The following is a 22,356-nucleotide window of genomic DNA, read 5'->3' on the forward strand; positions in this document are numbered from 1 at the left end:
AATGTCGAGTTGATTATAATAAAATAAAAATTGATAATCTTGACATCATAGAGTTCCACTGGATACACGCCACATCAAGGATTACTGAAACAGAAAGGATAATGCGAACTGTTGAGTTGGAGACACTGACAAGTAGTGAAAGACAATACCACAGACCCACAGAGAGGATAATTAACGCAAACTGTTCAAAACAGTGAAAGCGAAGCTAGTAAAAAAGATTTACAGTCGTCCTGAAGAAGATTCAGGTATTGGGAAACTGAAAAGCAGGCGCAAATCTAAAGAGGCCAGCAGCGAGCGCGGAGGCGACAGCCCGAGAGGCCATAGCCCGCCCGGGCAGTCGCGTTTTGTGGCTGTTCAGTATGGAAAGCCTTCAGGAACTCCTGCTGCAACCTGTATGCCAGCGCAGAATCATCAGATTGGCCTTTACCCCTTGTGGCGACCAACTGCGACGCCTAGACAAAGCTTCTGCCGTTGCAACCGCAACACCTCGCTGGACCCCACGTCGTGGGCCTGTACGAGATTAACAGAACAAGGACAACCATAAGACAAGAAGTAACAGTTGTCAGCAAGACACGAGCTAGATGTGGACTAACAGAACAAGGAAAACCATGAGAGAACACATACCCCAGTGTTCAAACCTGTTGCTAGATGAGCAGAACGAGGACGATGAGCAGCATGAAAACGTTTATTGGAGTATCGTTCCGATATGCTTGTGAAAATTCCTATCCACATCAAGTAGACCATGGTACCAATATAGCTCGGGCACAGGCCACCTGCAATCCAATATCTTTGGTTATTTTTCCAATGTCAGCTGGCTCTTCAATAAATAGTATATACAGCATATAAGTTAACACAACCAAAGAGGCTATGAGAAAACAGAAAGAATACCTGTTGTCTCGCGGCTCCCCACCGGTATCTTTTAAGTGCACAGGAACGTGATCCCCCCTATTTATTTTTTTAGTGTAAGTTCGTAGAACAAGTACCCAGTTAGAACTGAGACAACAGAAAAAAGGTACCTTTCCGATGGAAGCGATAGACTAATCTTAGATCCTAAAACTTGGACAATCTTACTCCTTGGCAGGAAAGGAGTTAACATCCTTCCATCAAAGAAGTTCATGCCAACAAAACTCCCATCAAAACTGATAAGAGGACCTCCAATTCCAACCTAGCAAATGAAGAAAAAAAAAATGCCAGCACGAGGTTAATCTTGTAAATCCTGATATATAGTTCAGGAGATGTATTACCATGATTAAAGAGAGATAACTCAGCTGGTGTGACTATTTATTCTAGCTCTACCAAGCATAAAAACAGGGAAAGATTTACAGAAATACCTTCTTGATCTTACAAGTGGACAGCTTAAGATCTTTGCAATCAAGTTTGCAATCCTTGTCTCTACGCTTCATTTCACCAGTTGAGGCCATTAATAATCCTTTTCGAGACTCACGCCCCACAACTACTACTTTTCTAGACAACTTCGGCGTTGAGTCCTGGTTGAAAATGTCTTCTGGACAAATAGAAATGAATTTCTTCTCAACGCTAACAATAGCAATATTATAGTTTAGATTATAGAATTCCAATTTCCCACTAGCGCGTTGCTTTGGTGGGAGGAACACCTCAATCTGCAATAATAAAGTGAGCTCAGCTAACTATCATGTATAACTTAAAAGACTATGAGAAATGGTTAAGAGTATCAACCTTCAAGGCATTATCAATTTCTTCATCATTACTGCAACTCCTAACCAAACTGGCTGAAGTTAGAACAACTGTGCGTCGATGCCAGTTTATAAGCAAGCCTGTGCACACAAAATACCTCTCGTATCCTACACAACATGAACTTAATTATTAGTTGGTAAGTATCAAATACTAGCACGGAAAAATAGTGAGCATGCAGCTGTAAAAATCACCATGGAATGAAGCAATTGAGACAACACGGCGGGATATATCTTTCACAACATCCTTTCGAAGTTGCATCCAGACACCCTGATTAGTACAACAGCGTACATTAAAAGGATACCCTTTCCATGCAAGTGATTCACCAAAGCATTCTTCAAAATTATTACACAATTTCCCATTAACTGTTCAACGAAACAAGCTCAGAAGGTAAACATGCAGAACTGCACAAGGGAGACATCAGCATACATGAAAAGCAATGAACTTACGTTCGAGCACAAGAGGCGGTGGCATGGGATAGCCATAGTGTTTTATCCGGTTAATTCTTTTCATAGATCCTGATGCAGTGGCGATCAATAATAGCACTCAGATGAAATGTATCAATAGATAACATTTACAATGATGGCTTGAATCATTATTTTTTTACCTGAATGGACTATGGTGTGTACACCAGAAGGCAACAAATATCCACGGAAGTGGATTTCTTTAGGACTGCGATGAACGCAGTATAGTTGTTATGAAAAATAAATAAAGAAAAAAAATATTTATGGAACAAAGGCTTATGAATCAGGCCTACAAACATTCAACTGAAGACACGAGAGGATTGAGCAAATTCAGATCCGACTAACATACATTGCATTGTCTATATTTTCAAAGTGAATTGTTAAAGTTTTAACTCATTTATACAACAATCCTAGTTGTAACATTATGCACGAGCACTAAACTAGCAACAAGAGACATGTCAGTGATATAGTGACGGAGGTATCCATCAGCTGGTAGAGGTATCACGAACCAAATTAGTATGAACCTGCAGATTACCGTGTTAAAATCCTAATGCTCCAATGCTTGTAAGTACAAGGGTTTAATATAGGCTAACAGTGGAAGATGTAGCTCATAAATACTGGAAATGTAGAAGACATACTTGAGTATCCGAAAGTGCTTCAAGTATCTACACAGTAGTGTAAGTGGTAGAAATGATACATATGCAATGTCGCGTGGACCATCATGACCAAAATCAGTGTTCATCCCAATAATTCTTTTATCTTCTCCAAGAACTGGCCCTCCAAGGACAGCCTATACAAAAGCAAGGTGCTATGGTTTATACAGAATATTGCAATTTAATTCCAGTGCACACAGTGATACATCAACTGATATTACAATGCATTTATTGTTTCAAATTCTCCATCATGCCAAACAGTAAGGAATAAATCAACAACATACCACTGGGCCACCTTCGTAGCCGCCGACAGGTTTCCAGATGTTGAGACGTTCCTGGGCAGTCGGTAGATCGACCAGAAGTCTGATTTGATCAAACCAACCAAGGTCATCACTACAGGGCACAAGCCTTACCTTTGCGGCCATCAAACAACCCGACCTAAAGGTACGCCCGGCAGCTAGCATCTCACCATCAGAAGAGGGAAGTACTTCCTGAAGCTCCACATCCACAGAGTAGACATCTTGCTCCCCCAACGAAGTGACAATAGCAATGTGACGATTATATAGCTCCAAGAACCCATCAACTTTTTGGCCATTAGGAAGGCGCACTTCAATCTATAGTGATAAAAGGAGCACATCAGCAGGGACGGAGCCAGCTTTCGACCTTAAGGGGGGCAAAATAGTGTTGTAAACTTCATGAGGGGGGCAGAGTAAACTAAATCAGCAAGAAATTACAGTTCTAGTGAGCAATATTCTTCATAAAATCCAAACCATAGGGGGGGCTCAGCCCCCCCTCGTCCCCCCGTGTCTCCGTCCCTGCACATCAGTATAGAATGGAAATAATTGGTTTGAATGAACAAAGCAAGATGGGAGGAAAAATAATGAGCAGCGCCAACCCTCAATTTATCATCTCTATATCTTTTGCTGATATATTCTGTAGCCAAACATGCTGAAGTCACATATCTAGTAAGTTGAAGTTTACTTCTCCCATGTGGTAGAGGTATGCCTGAGCATGCAAATAACATCATATCTCCTGCACAAGAATATGATTCAAATCATTAAGTGACGACTAAAAATAGATTAGGAAAATACATAAACATATGGCAGCACAATCACACCATCAAACAAAGCAAGTGAGACGACAGTGCAAGGAAAATCTCGAGCGATATCACTTGTGACTAGATCACCAAACTGTCTCTCCTCAAAGGTAGTGCATGGAACAGAACGATCAGGAAGTCGACCATAATGTTCCTCCTCAGCATCACATTCTTTCTTCACAGCAGCAGACAACGCCTCCTCACGCGTACGGTCTGATTAACAAACATGATGCATGGCAACTGTGAGTGTTCTATTAGACCAATAGGTGCAAGAAAAGCAAGAACCTGCAAATTCAGCATCAATGTGACTCACATCTTAACATGCTTCTCACGGCTTTGCTCAACTTAGTGGCGCCTCCTGGTTTTTGGCCATTACTCCCTGGTTTTTGGTGATTACGCCCACTTGAAGTTGTTAATGCCCGAATTTTCATCAATGCATGTTGTTTAGCCGCTCTAGGGCTGGCTCTCCGCTCGTTTTCTGTGCAATCAGTTCCCCCCTCTTTTCTCAAGGTCTTTGCAGTCCTGGAGCAGGAAGCAAATGCAGAAGCTTGGTTGAGCAACTAAGGGCTCGTGTAAGGTTTCATCATAAAGCCCCAGCATCAAAAAATAGGGTGCTGGGAGCCTGGGATAACAGTATACCACAGCAATAATAATACAGTGAAGAAGTGTGTATTCCGAGGAAATAAATTTACATGATTTATGCTCAAAATCAGTATGAAATACTGGTTTATATTGTTGGAATATTAATAAACCAAGAAAAAAAAAGGCCCCACATGCATGGATGGATGTTATCTTAAACGTTATTTCCAGGTTGAAACAGAGCCTCATAACAAAGGTGGAGCAATCCATATTTTCACTTGAAAAATAGAACTCGTAGACAATCGTTTCGAGGATCCAGAGATAACCCAACTACAGTTCGACGTGAACAATATAAACTCAATTTGGAACAGAAGCAGAGAGAAGAAAAGATACACTTACATCCCGCAACTAAATCCGCGGCCTAGCAAAGGTTTAACGGGAAGGGAGGCACGACGCCAGCCGGGGGACGGGATGCACCGGCGAGATGCAGAAGATGAATCGGGGACGGATGTTGGGAACTGGGGATATCTAGGGTTGAGGAAGGGAATCACGGGACCGGATTGGCTTATGAGACCAAAACGGCAACCGCTTATTCGTAGGATCGGATCGGGGCTTTGATCCGGTCGGTTGATACTCGGTCCATCAAACATGGGCTGCAAAATTTGAAGGGGAAAATTTAAATAGAGAAGCTCGAAAGCCTGGAAGGTTCGACTAATAGACTTGAGCTCATTCAGAATGTGGACACCATCTATCCGCACCTGTCTCACATCATGCCAAACTGAAACCAAAGTTGCAGAGTCTGTTTGCAAGATGCCCTGGGATCGTCAACGTAGAGATGACCAGAGAAGCCAGATTTCTATCACTATCACGGATCACATAGCCTGACACGGCCACTCTTGTTGTCGGTGGCGGGTTCCAGGAGGGGGTACTAGCATTTGTAGCTGAAGATTTTGGGGACAATGCAAAACTTGACACCAATTCTTCCACAAGCTGCACGGACCGAAGTGGTTCAAAGAGATCCTCTCCATGGACAAACTCGTTCCTGCTAGTCCATTTACACCACCTGAGAGTAATACATAATCCTTGTCATTGTTGGAGACAGCATCATGAACTGAGAAAAACGAGGCCTAACTCCTTGGATGAAGCCAAGGAAGGGAAACACCTCGCTGTTCTTCGAAGGCTGACCAAAACATCTTGGCATGGTCACATTCAGTTAAAGCATGAAAAAGGGTCTCCTCCGCAGTCCCACAAAGCTCGCATGTAGTTGGATAAAAAAAAGTCTCATTGTTAGTTTACTATAACAGGGTAGAAGATCTTTCACGACAGGCCACGAGAAAACTCTAATTTTTGGAACAACAGCGAGATTCCAAAGCTTCATCCACACACCGTCACCCTCAGCATTAGAACAGCTAGCATCATCTGAATTTAAACTAGCATTTCTGATTAGCATTCTGTAAGCTGATCTAACTGAATAGATACCTGACGTTTCTTAAACCCAGGACCATATATCATCAAAATTACCACTTGGCCTCTTGATACACAGAACTGCTTCGGCATCAGTAGCATTAAAAAGAGATTTCCTGATTTTAGTCTCATCCCACCTGCCTGCAGCGTCAATCAAATCTGCTACAGCCTAATTTCCAGGAAACTACAAGCCCATACCATATATCTTGAACAAATAACTCATTCACGTACGGTACTGTATAGCAAGAGAACTAAATATATCATTATATCTTTCATAGAAAACAAATAAAGCAAGACCATCATGTGATCTGATATATATTTAGTGGTGAATTGGAAGGCTCAAATTGGAGTAACGCTTAGACTCACAGTTGCTTTTTAAGGACTTTGGCAGCAAGCACATACATAAATAAGTAAATACAAATAATAACAAGTTGCATGGAATGGAGCACATTACACTGATGTGGTTTGGTTTACACAGGACGGCAAGTAGGCAGTCCTCTTTGAAATCAATATTTCTCAAACGCAAGACAAAGGCATAAACCGGTATAGTAGTGTACTAGAGTTGCAAACATACATCAAATACCTGAACCAGCTACAGGTTAATCCAACAATGTAGACCATAATGCAATATACAATATGATAACCGTTAAAGAGTCATTGAAACGATGAACCGGCTACAGTTTGAGCCAACAATGTTGACTTGACTTTAATGAAATGTAAACTGAATACACGCCACATAAAGGATTTCTGAAACAAAGAAGGATAATGCAAACTGTTGAAGACACTGACAAGTAAAGTGAAGCTAGTACAGGTGAGTATGGTCTTCCAGAAGAAGATTCACGTATTGGGAAACTGAAAAGCAGGCAAATCTAAAGAGGCCAGCCTCGAGCACGGAGGCGAACAGCCCGAGAGGCCATAGCTCTCAGGTTTGCCCGGGCAGTAGATACCGCGTTCTGTGGCTGCCTCTCTCTATCTTCAGTATCGAAAGCCGTCATCCGAGATGCCATAGCCCTCAGGTTATCCCGGGCAGTAGATACTGCGTTCTGCGGCTGCCTCTCTCCATCTTCAGTATGGAAAGCCGTCATGAACTCCTCCTGTTGCAACCTGTATGCCAGTGCAGAGTCATCAGATTGGGCTGACCCCCCGGTGGCGAGCAGCTGCGACGCCTGGACAAAGCTTCTGCTGCTGCCTCTGCTTCTTGTGCTCCTCCTATCCTGTGTGTCGAAACTCCCAGTGCTGGTGTTCATGCTTCCAGGGCCCTGCATGCTTCTTCTGCTACCTGGAGTCACGAAGCTCCTGTTTGTTCTGGCGCTGTCTTGCACAACGGAGCTGGTACTGGTGTTCCTAGTTCTCATGCCACCTTGTGTGAAGTTGCTGCTTCTTGGAACGCTTTGCTTCACATCATCGTCCATACTTGCCGAGCATGACGCAATCGAAGTCCTCCTGGCCTCAACTTCGCTAGGAAACAGGAGTTGAATGGTGTTCCAGAGTACTGTGTTGATAGTGCAAGATCTTGAGTTGCTGCAGAATGAAAAAAAATTAGTTGATTAACCCATGCTTGTTCTTTCTATCATATTTTTGGGAAAGTGCAAAGACTTGAACGCTTGAAGCTTACCTGATTAATTGACGGCATTTCGGACACCGCTTTCCACACTTAGAGGCGGCATGTTTCAAGCATTGCAAGCAAAAGCTGTTGAGTGAAAGGAACAACAGTGCCATGAGGTTCAAGAATATTCAGTACTGGATCTCTAAATTACAGGGCCAGGGATGGGTAAAGCATCAAGTGAGATAAAAAGTTGTTATCGATATGTTCAGTAGGGAAACTCGTGTCTGCTCAAGCTAACATGGATGCTAATCAGTGAAAGGAGCAACCATGCTATGAGGTTCAAGAATTCAGTATTTCATCTCTAAATTCAGTAGGAGAACTCGTTTCTGCTCCAGCTAACATGGATATAAGTCACAACTAACAAATAAATGCAAATTTACCTGTGACCACAAGGCGTGGTGCTGGGCTCAAAGCAGATGTCCAAACAGATCTGTGCAATTAACATCAAACACCAATCATCAGACCCAAAGATTATCACATATATGCAGACGACAACAAACAGATCGATCTGTGAGATGCCCTTACAGCGCAAGACAGCTCCTCCCTCAGCCGATCCATGCACGGCATCGCCACAGCATCCTTGGCGGATCCGGACGCCTCCTTCCCCTCCAACGCAGAAACCTTGTTCTGCTCCTCCTCCTTCTTGGCATCTGCAAATTCCCAAGTTAACCACGCCAGATCGAAAATTCCCAAACAGGCGGGACTGGCGCGAGGAAGCAGTTACCGACCTGCAGGGTTGTTCGGCTTGTCGTCGTCTCCGTCGTCGTCGTCGAGCACAAGCGTCACGGGCGGGATCGGGGTCTCGCCGGGCGACTGCCTCCGCGACCTCCGCTTCCTGCAGGAAAGCGTTAATTCGGATGGATCGAGAAGAAACCAGCCAAGAAACGAAGGCGAGGGATTCGTGGGGTGCGCGAACTGCTACCTGGTGTTAGATCCAGCGCTGCCCCCGGCGGAGGCGGAGGAGGAGGGCCGCCTCTTGCGGCGCGATTCGCGGACCGGGGTGTCCTCGACGACGAGCGCCGCGAGGAGGATGGACTCCTCGTCCCAGCCGGCCAGCTCGGCGACCGAGCGGAACCGGGGGCTGAGAAGGCCGGCGCCGTTCTTGGCCTCCGCCGCCGCCCGTCGGAGCGCGGACGTGGGGCTCTCCGCCGCCATGCTTCTCTCCTGTGGAGAGGGTAGCCGTTGGGGAGGGGGAGGGGGGAGGCAGGAGCAACGGTAGGGAATTTCGAAATGGACCTATCGGAGGCGACCCATCGTGGACTTGCCAATACTAATAAGACGCCCTAATTCTCTGATTCCATTTTTGCAATTCCTTGTACGAGAAGAGATACGATATGATCCAGGAAAAGGAAATAATAAAAGATCCCAAGTGCTAAAAAGTGCTTGGATGCTATCTGTCCAACCGAGCATCCGGTTTCTGACCGTCCGATGCGAAAGTCACGCGCGCGATCGAGCGAACCGGCGTCCCACGGCTGAGCCCTGATCTGACATACCGACACCTGGGGCCAGACCATATCCCACCTGGACCCTGACCGTTCACACCAGGGCTGGCGTGACGTGTTTCTCCAGTATACACTCTCGATTTTCTTCTCCCCATTCTCCCCGATGTGCCTTACCGGCGGTTCTCCCGTGATTGCCCCGACGAATCTCTCGGCGGCAAGGTTGCTATTGCTCTGGCGGTGAGCGAGAGGACTTCGACCACTTCGTCGGAGGGCGAGCCACGCGGGAGTGCGGATTGGTCGTCGGCGGGGAGGGAGCGGCGGGAGGGCTTCGACCTCGGCGCCGGAGAGCGAGCGGGGGTTTGCTCGTCGGTGGAGAGAGGGAGCGCGCAGGTGGCGGGGATTTAGTCGGCGGAGAGCGTCGCACGCGAGAGGGCGGCGCAAGCTCGTCGGTGGAGGGCTTCTCGTGCGCAGGCGGTCACAGATTGGCCCCGGAGGGTTCCTGTGTGCAAGAGCCTCAGGGATTGACCCCAGAGTCTATTGGGCGCGAGAGATCTGCAATTAAGGTATGAAATAGCACGCCATGTTTGTGTTTCTCATAGATGCCATGGTTTGTGTATGATTTTTGGGGCTCGTAGATGAAATTTATGCCAGCGGCTGTCCCGCTCCATCTCTATTTTTGAGCACAACATGTATTTTCTGTAGAATTGATGTCGATTTTTAATTCGTAGTAATTTTTGCTGTCGATGCCTATCAGGGGGATTTGTAAAGTAAATGGTGGGCGAGGGTGAAGTAGATTCACAGTGTTTTCCATAATGGCTCAAAGTTCGACTATGTCTCAGGGAATGATGTGGATAAAAATCAACATGCCCAACCCCGATGTTGCTGCTAAAGTAGCTAGGGAGTGTTGTTAGAATACCCTAAAATTTAGCTTAGCTTCATGTTTTGTATAGCAACATCAACTAAGTCAGTTACTGATATATGGTTGCTGTGTTTATTCAGCATGCTTAAGTTGGGTTAACTAAGGGAAAATGCATGGGTGCTCACAGGTTCTAGTACACTGCCCAACGGCATTGCATGCCATCTGTCTCTTGGCCCACTTCATGGACATGTTTTGGAATGTTATAAGTTATGTATTCGGATGCACTGTCCAGTGTATTCGAATGTACAAGTTCCTGAGAAGTGGGGCCAGGGCATGAAGAGGCCCCACTGTAAATAGTTTCTATACCAGTTGCTAGTTGCAGTGTTGCACTGTTAACATGTGTCAATATTTATTGCATCGCGAAACCATTTAGTACTGACGGTGCCTTGCGCTCTTGTTCATCACACTCGTCGAGCTCTGCTTTTCTCATTTTCGTCTCAACCATGTTCCTCTGGCTGTTGGGCGGCAAGCTCAGCTGCTTGACCAGCATATAGAAGATCCGCAAGGAAGGCATCATCCAGATCTGCAAGAAAATTCCCTGGACAGAAAAGTGAGACCTGAGGGTGGGATATGACCTCGTCGCCGCGGTCTCCATTCAGCTTCTCTAGATGCACCTGCTCTTCCATGACGACGGTGACGTGGTCATGGTGGGGCCGCACGTGATCCGGTGGTCATTGCCGGCCAGCGTAGGCCACGAGCGCATCCGAAGGCAGACGACTTGGCGAACAACTTCTTGTGGAGTCTGGCCAGAGTGGCACCCTACAAGCGATGGCGGAAGTCATGGATTTCTAATTGCTTATCCATGTATTTAGGAAGTTGTTTTTCCACAACCCATTTCCCACTGTCATGTTTTTGGTTACGCTTTTTTAATGTGCAGCTACTTGCTTTGTAAAATGGTATTTTTAGTTGCAAGTGCGAAATGTCTGTCGAGGGGGAGATATTTTCTATTTTCTGCTTCTATCATCTTCTTTATTGATCAAGTTGCTTTTGACAACATGCCTAAGTTACTTTTATCATCTCACTAAGTTGGTTCGTCATCTAAACTAAGTTGATTATGGTCACTACCCCTAGTTACATACTACATTACTACGTATATATTTTAAGTTACTTTATTGCAAGAATGATTCAGCTTGTCAGCATGCCTCAGGTTCTCTATTAATCTACCTAAGTTGCTTTTTGTCAACATCCTTTAAGTTTTTGACTTACACAAAAATGCCTCTTAGTAGTATACATATTTAATTAAGTTGCTTCTTGTCATCTGGCTGCGTTGTTTTATATCACCTAACTAAGGGTCTTTCCAACATGCATTTAATTTTTGGTTAAACAACTAACGGCCTTCTTGAACTTAAAAATTTATTTTTATTTAGAAACTTGCTTTTTTAGAGACAAGCTTGAAATCTGGTAACGTGAAAATGACTACATTTTCCACTCACCACTACCAAACTGGACAGATTATAGGTACTTATAGGGGTAGTTTTAGTTCTTCCGATTTCTTTTTGAGCTATATAGATTAGTTGTCTAGCAATTTACTTAAGTTGTTTTATCACTATGCTTAAGTTGTGTGCTGAAATAAATTAAGTTGATTCCTCGAGCATGCTTAAGTTGTTGAGTTTGGCACAATCTATCTAGGTGTTCCTTTTGAGCATCATAAGTTGTCCACTGGGTCATTTAGTTGCCTTATCAACATGATTAAGTGGATAGAGAGTGCATCAGCTCCTTATGTTACTCACCACTACCAAACTGGACAGATTATACATACTTATAGGGGTAGTTTTAGTTCTTCCGATTCCTTTTTGAGCTATATGGATTAGTTGTCTAGAAATTTACTTAAGTTGTTTTATCACTATGCTTAAGTTGTGTACTGAAATAAATTAATTTGATTCTTTGAGCATGCTTAAGTTGTTGAGTTTGCCACAATTATTGGGTTATTTAGTTGCCTTGTCAACATGCTTAAGTTGACTAGTGAAATTAATTGACTTGGTTCCTCGAGCATGCTTAAGTTGTTGGGTATTGGTACAATCTATCTAGGTATTCCTTTTGAGCAACATGCATAAGTTGTCAGCTAGTTTAATTAGTTGCCTCGTGAACATGCTTAAGTTGAGATGTGAAAATTAATTAAGTTGATTCTTTTCGGTATGCTTAAATTGTTCGGTATTGGTACAATCTATATAGGTTTTCATTTTCGAGCAACACGCATAAGTTGGTCACTATTCTAATTAAGATGCTTTGTCAGCACGCTTAAAGTGTTTATGTAGGGCTTCACGCCTGCACAGCTAGTACCATCTTGAGCGCGGTGGTGGAGGACGCCATGGCGCCTAGCTCGAGCAGGTGGCGACGCCCAGGACTGACGGCTAGCGCGAGCGCAAGCCTGCCATGGCTCCTGAGGAACGCAGGTTTCTTATCCATTTTTAATTAACTTACTACTGCTTTGTTAAGTTGGTTTCTGGTAATGGTTAATTTGGGTGTACATTGATGCTAAGTTGCTTTCTAGGTAGGTGCCAGTTGCACATTGTTTACTGTTAAGTTGTGTACAAAGTAGCTGCTAAGTCGGAGACAAAGAAACTCTTAAGTTGCACCTTAATTGCTCCTAAGTTTTCCCCTAAGCACAACTAAGTTTTGCAGTTATGTTGCTGCGAAGTTGCTCCCCAATTTCTGCCAAGTTGCTCCTTAATTTCTGCTAACTTGTGTACAAAGTATCTGCTAAGCTCTTGGGTCTGCCACAGTTATACCTAGCGTATGTTCTAGATGGATCTAATATGCATGGAAGTTTATGCTTGTTTAATTTTGATAGTTGTGTTCCAGGAATAGGTTTCCTCCAGAACTCTAGAGACATGCAGATCCTAAGCCAAGAGTAAAACAAGAAGAGACATAAAGGGGGATAGAGGAAGTTAGGTTCTTGTGATTACATTACCTCCTTCGTTTTGTTTTCTTTTGGAGCTAAATTTTGAATCATTGATAAATTGCAGGGTTAATGGTGATATGCAACGGAGGAAGAAGAGAAAGTGGTGGGAAGGGGCGTCACATGGTCCTGAGCTGGGGCTTGGTTAGCGCTCGTGGGATGGGGCTACACCAGCACGTGAGGGCTTGTCCAATGTGGGAACCTGATAGAGGACATGGACGAGCGGATGGGGCTACACCAGCACGTGAGGGCTAGTCCAGCGTTCGGGAATCTGATCCATTGTTTGTTGTTTTTCGGGTGAGTGCTAGGCCGAACGAGCCAGCACCCGGATGCTGGGCCGGACAAACCGGCACCCGGATGCTGGCATGGACAAACCAGCACCGGATGCTAGCTAGCCGCATCCATAAAAGATTGTCATCCCAATATAAAGGAAACATAGAGTGACCCTAATAAATATTTATAAGGTAACAATCTCGGAAATGCTGAACGGAATCTGGCAACGGGCGAGGATGACATTGCCATCGTCCATTGGCTGGAGATTAGTAATGTATTAGGCCTTAAGTCTGTATCCCGACTTTGTCCAGAGATTTAGGATATGTGTATTCGGTGTATTCCGTCCGCGTTTCAGAGCAATAACTATAGCGCAGGACGCGACATCGCTTTAACTCGACCGACGTGTTTGAGCCAGCCGGCCGGCCGGCAAGATTCGATCAATGCAGCACTTCAGTAAATGTGTTCGTCCTTCCTGTAAGGGCATCTCCAGCGGCGCGACGCATTTCGAACACCTAAAATATCCGCGGGCGTCCGTTTGCGTCGCGAGGCGGACGTGGAAATGGCCGCGTGTCCGTTTGCGTCTGGGGCTGACTCCAGCGGGGCGACGCATTTTGGGCGCAGGCCAGAATTCAAAAAATAGAAGCACGCATAAACTTTTGCACCAAATTTACAGCCGCATTTTGAGGGCTGAAACAAGTTCACCCCACTTTGCATATCGGACTGCGCAAAGTGGAGACCAAAAGGGGCACAACAAGGCCCGTGCAGCAATAAAAATGTCCAAAAGGAGGCCAAGGTGCTGGGCGCATGGCGCCGGCGATCGAGCGTCTCGCGCGCGGATTTCGGCGCGCCTCTTCATGAACCAGGCCCCGGTGTCGTCGTCGACGCTGCTCAAGTCGGCTAGCATGATCCTAGTGTCCTCCGCAAGGATCTTGGCCTTGGCGTCCATCCTCCTAGCCTCGGCGTCAAGCAATTTGGTCTCGGCGTCTGCCTTTTGGACCTCAATTACCTCTTTGGCGAGGTTGTGGTAGATGGCAGCTGCGACCTCTTTTTCCAGACGCCTCTTCTCGTCCCTAGCAGCCATGGCGGCATGATTGTCGGCCATCATCTTCTCCATGCTCATGGTGAACGCAAGGGCCTCGCGCCTCCCGCCGTAGATCGGCCTTGGTAGCCTTGTGGCCTCGTGGACGAGGTGGAAGGGCTGGACGGCCTTGATCGTCGTCCTCGCCGTCGAGGTTGATCGCTGTCCCATTCCTCACAGCTTCGTTGTAGGCCGCATAGCTTGTCATCCACTTGTTGGCGTTCTTGAGCACGTCCCAGCAATGGACCATATGGAAGCCCTTCTTATGCGTCGCCCTGAACTTCTCCAAGGCGCGGGATACCTGCATTCATAGCCGCCAATGATGTACATACAATGATGCACATAGTGTTGAATGATGATGGTTCTATCGTGTTTACCACTGTCATGACGCCAGCGCCGCTTACGGGGTTGTTAACAACATGTTCGACCGCCGAGCAAAACTTGGCTGTCTCTTGCTTGATGTAGTTCCATCTTTTTCGGAGGGACTCTAACGTCCGAGGGCTTTGTTGGAGATATGCCCAAGAGGTAATAATAAAATGGTTATTATAATATATCTTTGTGTTTATGATAATATTTACATACCATGCTATAATTGTATTAACCGAAACATTGATACATGTGTGTTATGTGAACAACAAGGCGTCCCTAGTAACCCTCTTGTATAACTAGCTTGTTGATTAATAGATGATCATGGTTTCGTGATCATGAACATTGGATGTTATTAATAACAAGGTTATGTCATTAATGAATGATGTAATGGAAACACCCAATTAAGCGTAGCATAAGATCACGTCATTAAGTTATTTGCTAGAAGCTTTTCGATACATAGTTATCTAGTCCTTTCGACCATGAGATCATGTAAATCACTTATACCGGAAAGGTACTTTGATTACATCAAACGCCACTGCGTAAATGGGTGGTTATAAAGATGGGATTAAGTATCCGGAAAGTATGAGTCGAGGCATATGGATCAACAGTGGGATTTGTCCATCCCGATGACGGATAGATATACTCTGGGCCCTCTCGGTGGAATGTCGTCTAAATAGCTTGCAAGCATATGAATGGTTCATAAGAGACCACATACCACGGTACGAGTAAAGAGTACTTGTCATGAGACGAGGTTGAACGAGGTATAGAGATACCGATGATCAAACCTCGGACAAGTAAAATATCGCGTGACAAAGGGAATTGGTATCATATGTAAATGGTTCAGTCGATCACTAAAGTCATCATTGAATATGTGGGAGCCATTATGGATCTCCAGATCCCGCTATTGGTTATTGGTCGGAGAGAAGTCTCAACCATGTCTACATAGTTCGCGAACCGTAGGGTGACACACTTAAGGTTTGATGTCGTTTAAGTAGATATGGAAATATGGAATGGAGTTCGAAGTTTTGTTCGGAGTCTCGGATGGGATCCAGGACATCACGAGGAGTTCGGAATGGTCCGGAGAATAAGATTCATATATAGGAAGTCACTTTCCAAGTTTGGAAATGATCCGGTGAATTTATGGAAGGTGGTTTCTAGAATTATCCGGAATAAATCACTATGGAAGGAGGAGTCCCGGAGGGACTCCACAAACCCTAACCAGCCAACCAAGTGGGAGGGTGGAGTCCATGATGGATTCCACCTCCTTGGCCGGCCAAGAAAAGAGGGAAGGGGAGAGTCCCTGTCCCTCTAGGTTTCGTCCATAAGGCAGTTTTTCTGTTGGGGTCTTATTCGAAGACTTTGGGCAAACCCTTGGGGTTCCACCTATATAATGAGGAGGAGAGGGAGGGGGCTGCCCATGGCTTGGCCGCACCACCCCTGCCCCCTTGAGGCCGGCGCCCATAGCCCCCTCTCCCCAAACCCTAGCCTCCCCTCCTCCGCATACAAACTCCCGCAGCGCATAGGCGAAGCCCTGCCGGAGTTCTCCACCACCACCGCCACCACGCCGTCGTGCTGCCGGGATTCCGAGGAGGATCTACTACTTCCGCTGCCCGCTGGAACGGGGAGAAGGACGTCATCTTCATCAACACCGGACGTGTGACCGAGTACGGAGGTGCTGCCGGATTGTGACACCGTCAAGATCTTCTACGCGCTTTTGCAAGCGGCAAGTGATCGTCTACCGCAGCAACGAGAGCCTACTCTCGTAGGCTTTGGAAATCTTCAAGGGTTAGTCTCGTTCATCCCCTCGTTGCTCCCATCTTCTAGATTGCATCTTGGCTTGGATTGCGTTCTCGCGGTAGGAAATTTTTTGTTTTCTATGCTACGAATCCCAACAGTGGTATCAGAGCCGTGTCTATGCATAGATGGTTGCACGAGTAGAACAAAAATGTTTTGTGGGCGCTGATGCTTTGTTGTCTTTAGTTTGAGTACTTTGCATCTTTGTGGCATTGTGGGATGAAGCGGCTCGGGCTAACTTTACATGACCGCGTTCATGAGACTTGCTCCACGTTCGACATGCAACTTGTATTGCATAAGTGGCTTTGCGGGTGTCTGTCTCTCCCACCATAGTGAAGATTCAATTTACTCTTTCTATTGACAACACTAGTATCACCGTTGTGGTTCATGTTCGTAGGTAGATTAGATCTCACTCGAAAACCCTAAACCACGTAAAATATGCAAACCAAATTAGAGACGTCTAACTTGTTTTTGCAGGGTTTGGTGATGTGATATAGCCATAATGTGATGATGAATATGTATGAGATGATCATTGTTGTATTGTGGCAACCGGAAGGAGCCTTATGGTTGTCTTTAAATTTCATGTTGAGTAGTATTTCAAAGTAGTTGTAATAGTTGCTACATGAGGTGAACAACCATGAAGACGGCGCCATGGACCTTGAAGCTACGCCGACGATGATGGAGATCATGCCCGTTGTTGATGGAGATCATGTCCGTGCTTTGGAGATGAAGATCGAAGGCGCAAAGATTAGAGGGCCATATCATATCACATATAAATTGCATGTGATGTTAATCGTTTATGCATCTTATTTTGCTTAGATCGCGACGGTAGCATTATAATATGATCCCTCACATTAATATCAAGATAATAAAGTGTTCTCCCCTCGTATGCACCGTTGCACAGTTTGTCGTTTCGAAGCATCTCGTGATGATCGGATGTGATAGACTCAACGTTCACATACAACGGGTGTAAGCCATGTTGCACACGCGGAATACTTGGGTTTGCTTGACGAGCCTAGCATGTACGAGACATGGCCTCGGGACAATGGAAACCGAAAGGTTGAACACGAGTCATATGGATGATATGATCAACATGTTGATGTTCACCATTGAAGCTACATCATCTCACGTGATGACCGGTTTTGGTGTAGTGGATTTGGATCGTGTACCACTTAACAACTATGAGGGATGTTGTATTAAGTGGGAGTTCATTAGTAATTAGATTAAAACATGAACTAATTATCATAAACATAGTCTGAGTAGTATTTTGAATTAATTTGTAGTATTGGCATCCGTTTTCTACCAAGCGTTAGTCTTGTTATTGAGATAGAAATACTATTAAAATCTGACAATAAACTTTACGGACTGGTACCGTATTGTTAAAGAATCAAGAAATGATTAAATCCTATTGCAAACTTTTAGTAAACCTCACATTGTTGATTCAAAGAAGTATGGTTTCAATTAGTACCTAAAGTTATCTTGTCTCCGTGAAACTTGAAGTTCAAATCTGTTTGAAAAGTAAGGAGCTGAAAATTTAGTTTTCAGAAATAATCAAGGTATGAGATATATGTGATATCTAAGACCTTATTGCAAGATGATAGAATATAATTTGGTGAGACTACATAAACTCATAAGTTTTATGGGAATGTACGAAGGTTGAAGACGCAAGGCGTCCCAATCCTCCAACTATTGGGGCACTAACGATATTCGCATATCCATGAAGTGATCGTCCTTAGTATGCACCGTTGCTAAGACTCGTCGTTTCGAATACTAAGATATAGATTCTACGTGTGCATACAACGGGTGCAAGCCAGATTTGCACGTGCGAATACTGAGGTTAAACTTTACGAGTCTAGCATGTACAGACATGGTCTCGAAAAGTCGTCATGATATGATGGATAAAATTATGAGTGAAATTGTTCATCATATTAAAAGGTTACTAATAGTGAAATCCGGAACACTTATCATATGATGATCAACTTCAAAGTAAGAACCTCAAGGTTATTGGTATTTGACCAACAAACCTAGAAGTTATTGATGTTGAAGTGTTTTTCTGAATAATGAGGAAAGCTAAAAGAGAAACTACAAAAGATTATTGGCAGAAAGAAAGAAAAGACTAGAAAATCTAGCTCAGGTGTATATAATGTAGGGATTCGTTGCATAAAAAACAAAAAATTTCCTACCGCGAACACACAATCCAAGCCAAGATGCAATCTAGAAGACGGTAGCAACGAGGGGATTATCGAGTCTCACCCTTGAAGAGATTCCAAAGCCTACAAGATGAGGCTCTTGTTGCTGCGGTAGACGTTCACTTGCCGCTTGCAAAAGCGCGTAGAAGATCTTGATCACGGCACCACGAACGGGCAGCACCTCCGTACTCGGTCACACGTTCGGTTGTTGATGAAGACGACGTCCACCTCCCCGTTCCAGCGGGCAGCGGAAGTAGTAGCTCCTCTTGAATCCGACAGCACGACGGCGTGGTGTCGGTGGTGGTGGAGAAACCCGGCGGAGCTTCGCTAAGCGTGCGGGATGTGGTGGAGGAGAGAGGGCCGCTAGGGTTTGGGAGAGGGGGCGCCGGCCACTAAGGGGTGCGGCCACCTTGTGGTCTTGGGGGTGGCCGGCCCCCTCCCCTTGGCCCCTCATTATATAGGTGGAAGCCCCAAGTGTTGGACTACAAGTCTCCGAATAAGACCCGAACCCAAAACCTTCCATGTGATAGGGAAACCTACCCAAGGTGGGAATCCCACTTGGGGTGGGATTCCCCCTTCCATGTGGGGGTGGCCGGCCCCCTTAGGGAGTCCACTTGGGACTCCTCCCCCTTAGGGTTGGCCGGCCATGGGAGGTGGAGTCCCTCCGGGACTCCGCCTTCCTTAGTGGTTTCTTCCGGACTTTTCTTTAGAACCTTCTAGAACCTTCCATCAGAACCTTCGGATCATTTTATAATCTTATAAAATGACTGGTCCTATGTATGAACTACTTACTTCTCGCGCACCATTCCGGAACTCCTCGTGATGTCCGGATCTCATCCGGGACTCCGAACAAATATTCGAACTCCATTCCATATTCAAGTTCTACCATTTCAACATCCAACTTTAAGTGTGTCACCCTACGGTTCGCGAACTATGCGGACATGGTTGAGTACTCACTCCGACCAATAACCAATTGATGCGTGTAATTGACACGTCCGTTGGGAACCCCAAGAGGAAGGTGTGATGCGCACAGCGGCAAGTTTCATATTGATGACAGAAGACCAAGGTTTAATCGATACACGTTAAGTAGGTAGTGTCATATATGAAGTCATCAGTTGAAGGTTTGACATACGGCGAGCGGGATGTAGTGCGGCGTTGTTGACGTCAGAAACCCCCTGGCGGGCAGAGACGGTCAGCACGGTAGAGCCGGGAACAACTAGGGCTGCGGCTGGCCCCAGTCCCTCAGAGCGACGGCCCGCAAAGCCTCCTGGTCGCACGCGCCGATGTTTATCACAAGGGCGTGCCACCTGACCTATACCTGGTCGGGAAGGTGTGGATGATGCCTCGCTTAGTTTCCTGCAGGGGCACACACGTAAACGTTAAATACGAGCCTCGATCGGCTCTCGGGTTATCCAGTGAATCGGCTCAAGAGCCGATCCACCCATGATTCAGACGAGGTGTCCGAATATATGGTGGTCCTGCTTGATCAAGATAAAGCTAATGAGATCTACGACGATTTAGGGTTTTCACCGCATAATCGGATCGTCCTACTCCAGGTTGGGCCTCGCGGCCACGCACGGTGATCGTAAGCCGATCCTAAACAAGGCCTAAAAACCAACACGAGGTTGATCCCGGAACATCCTCGCTTAGGGCCAACGAACGACACCCTACGTGCCGCTGGATCCTCCCCCCCTTTGTAAGGCCTAACTATTGCAGATATTAAACTAATCCTTGTAGAACAAGGAGCAATCGTAACGGATCAGATCTACTAAACAATGATCAAGCGGGGTGCCGCCCCTACACCTAAGATAGGTGTAAGGGCGGCTAGACATGCAAGGGTTGCACTACGATAGCATGTAACATGAAGAACAATGCTAACCCTAACATGTCTAAGATAACTACGTTGCTCGCCATCAAAAAGGCTTCAGTACGAGCAACGCATGAACAACGTAGGCAGGCTTGTGCTGCCTAGATCGCAAGATGCGATCTAGGCAGCATGATGCTTACCGGTAGAAACCCTCGAGACGAAGGAGTTGGCGATGCGCCGAGATTTGTTTGTGGTTGAACGTTGGTTGTTGTTTATTCCATAAACCCTAGATACATATTTATAGTCCAGCGGACTTTCTAATGTGGGCGTGCACCAAACCGTGCACGAGTAAGATTCTAACTTCTAATCTAGATACAATCTATTATATTACAGATACACGGGCAATCTAGCCCAAATTCCCCGCGCAAGGCCGCTTCAGAGATCTTCCACGTGTAATCTTCCAAGCCCATCCTGATCGCGGCCCACCTCCTGATTTGGCCAAAATCTGGTGATAACACATGCCCCCCTGGTTTTGGTAATGATAATTTCAAAACCACTCTGTTTTTCCTTCGAAGGGTCATGTCGTGGCAGAGCAGAACCGTCGCAGTATGTTTCATCATGACGACTTGCCTTCCCAACTTCTCTGCACAATTTGACAGTTTTGGCACCATGTCCTCGAAAACTGTTCGAAAATTAAATCTCCATCCCCTTTATTTAACCGCATCGAACAGTTCTCCTCTTCATCCTCTTCGCATTAGCACTTCCAAAAACCCTCCTCTGCCACAATGTCTTCTTCCTCCTCCGCCTCGTCGGATCTTTCCACCCAGTCCTCTTCGTCTCGCGAGACGACGCCGGAGCCGAACCCAGCGGTGGTCCACGCGGCCAACATCCGCCGCGCTATTGAGGCCGGGGAAGAGTCGAGCCATGACTTCTCCCTCTGGTCGGAGGATGACAAATCCTCGACGGATGGGGAGAGTGACCTCCACTTCCTCGTCGACGGGGAATCGGAGGAGGAGAGCGATGACGATCGCTTCTCCTGGGACGACTTTACCACCTCCGAGGAGGTGAAGGAGGAGGAAGAGGAGGACGACGACGACGACAGCTTCCCCGACGAGCCGCCGGCCAAGCGCCATTGCCCCTGGCCGGGGAATCTGAGTGACTTCGACAGCGACGACGACGACGACGAGGAAGACGAGGACAACGAAGGTCCTGCCGGCGGCCGCTGGAGCAGCGACGACGAGCCGGCCGGGAGCAGCGCCGACAGCGGCGGTGACGGTAACGACGAGGGCAGCAACGGCCCATAGATAGGGCCCTTAGCATAGGATCCGTAGCAGTAGCCGGGGCAATGTATCCCCTTAATACTCCCTTTTGAGAGCAATCAGCTTTTTTGTGTAAGGAACCTGTTTTATCAATGAAGAAACTCCCCATTTTGATTTTTGCCGATTCCCCTTAGGATAATTTAGCCGATTGTCCTTTGTGCTGATTCTGCCGATTGTCAATTTAGTCAAAGCCCAGTGAGCCGACGGCAGCGCGTCGGTCCCTCACGATAACTTTCGAGATGGATACACCCGGACCCAAACTCCCGGTCAAACGAGGCCAAGCCATAATCGCGCAAATCCTAGGACTTGTAAATGCAGATCTCACAGGATGGCATGTTAAACTTAGCAGCAAAACTCCTGAAATAATGTCCAGTCTCCTCATTAACTTTAAATTTCAGACATTCTTCTGCCGCATTATCCTCTCCAAATTCCGCTCACTCAGCTCCGGCAGCTTTCTTCTGCAATAATCCACCGTCTTTCAAACGAGCTGTTATGAACAGTGAGCCGATTTCGACAAAATCGGCTAAACCTCGAGGGCGAGCTGCCCCCCGAGCCTCAGCCAAGGCGAGTTTAAAAAATGGACCAGTCTAATGGACCATCACCAGCTTCCAACCGTGGTGCCACATCTGCCGATTCCAACAAATCGGTTTCCCGGATCATTGACATTTCAGGGCGGGCTCAATTACGTCCAAGAG

At 46.1% G+C, this 22,356-nt stretch overlaps 3 protein-coding genes across 3 annotated transcripts; all 3 read right to left on the reverse strand.

The window, feature by feature from the left end:
• Positions 1-685: 685 nt before the first annotated feature.
• LOC124654281 lies at positions 686-1,477 on the reverse strand. Its single transcript, XM_047193298.1, has 4 exons — positions 1,332-1,477; positions 1,017-1,165; positions 889-945; positions 686-773 (listed from the first exon to the last, which is right to left on the reverse strand). The coding sequence occupies exons 1-4, from the start codon at positions 1,419-1,421 to the stop codon at positions 686-688; spliced, it is 384 nt and encodes a 127-aa protein (XP_047049254.1). The 5' UTR covers positions 1,422-1,477.
• Positions 1,478-2,176: 699 nt separating this feature from the next.
• LOC124682983 lies at positions 2,177-4,967 on the reverse strand. The gene is made up of 6 exons (XM_047217575.1): positions 4,902-4,967; positions 4,237-4,445; positions 3,945-4,136; positions 3,723-3,859; positions 3,112-3,441; positions 2,177-2,964 (listed from the first exon to the last, which is right to left on the reverse strand). Coding segments are annotated over exons 1-6 (1,113 nt in total). The 5' UTR covers positions 4,904-4,967; the 3' UTR covers positions 2,177-2,721.
• Positions 4,968-6,835: 1,868 nt separating this feature from the next.
• On the reverse strand, positions 6,836-8,727 carry LOC124682984 (E3 ubiquitin-protein ligase RING1-like). Its single transcript, XM_047217576.1, has 7 exons — positions 8,495-8,727; positions 8,301-8,407; positions 8,098-8,222; positions 7,953-8,002; positions 7,582-7,656; positions 7,020-7,487; positions 6,836-6,929 (listed from the first exon to the last, which is right to left on the reverse strand). The coding sequence occupies exons 1-7, from the start codon at positions 8,725-8,727 to the stop codon at positions 6,836-6,838; spliced, it is 1,152 nt and encodes a 383-aa protein (XP_047073532.1).
• Between the last annotated feature and the right edge of the window lie 13,629 nt (positions 8,728-22,356).

Source organism: Lolium rigidum, chromosome 1 (assembly GCF_022539505.1).
Source record: "Lolium rigidum isolate FL_2022 chromosome 1, APGP_CSIRO_Lrig_0.1, whole genome shotgun sequence".
Classification (NCBI taxonomy): domain Eukaryota; kingdom Viridiplantae; phylum Streptophyta; class Magnoliopsida; order Poales; family Poaceae; genus Lolium; species Lolium rigidum.

Excerpts from the sequence above, each read along its gene's own strand:
- LOC124654281 (XM_047193298.1), bottom strand. The coding sequence starts at position 1,421 with ATGGCCTCAACTGGTGAAATGAAGCGTAGAGACAAGGATTGCAAACTT. Across the intron at positions 1,166-1,331 it reads CCACTTGTAAGATCAAGAAG|GTTGGAATTGGAGGTCCTCT; the intron begins GTATTTCTGTAA and ends TTCATTTGCTAG. Across the intron at positions 774-888 it reads GGGGAGCCGCGAGACAACAG|GTGGCCTGTGCCCGAGCTAT; the intron begins GTATTCTTTCTG and ends ATTGGATTGCAG.
- LOC124682983 (XM_047217575.1), bottom strand. Across the intron at positions 4,137-4,236 it reads CGTGAGAAGCATGTTAAGAT|ACCGTACGCGTGAGGAGGCG; the intron begins GTGAGTCACATT and ends TTTGTTAATCAG. Across the intron at positions 3,860-3,944 it reads CTCACTTGCTTTGTTTGATG|GAGATATGATGTTATTTGCA; the intron begins GTGTGATTGTGC and ends ATTCTTGTGCAG.
- LOC124682984 (XM_047217576.1), bottom strand. The coding sequence starts at position 8,727 with ATGGCGGCGGAGAGCCCCACGTCCGCGCTCCGACGGGCGGCGGCGGAG. Across the intron at positions 8,408-8,494 it reads AGCGCTGGATCTAACACCAG|GAAGCGGAGGTCGCGGAGGC; the intron begins GTAGCAGTTCGC and ends GCTTTCCTGCAG. Across the intron at positions 8,223-8,300 it reads CAAGCCGAACAACCCTGCAG|ATGCCAAGAAGGAGGAGGAG; the intron begins GTCGGTAACTGC and ends GGGAATTTGCAG.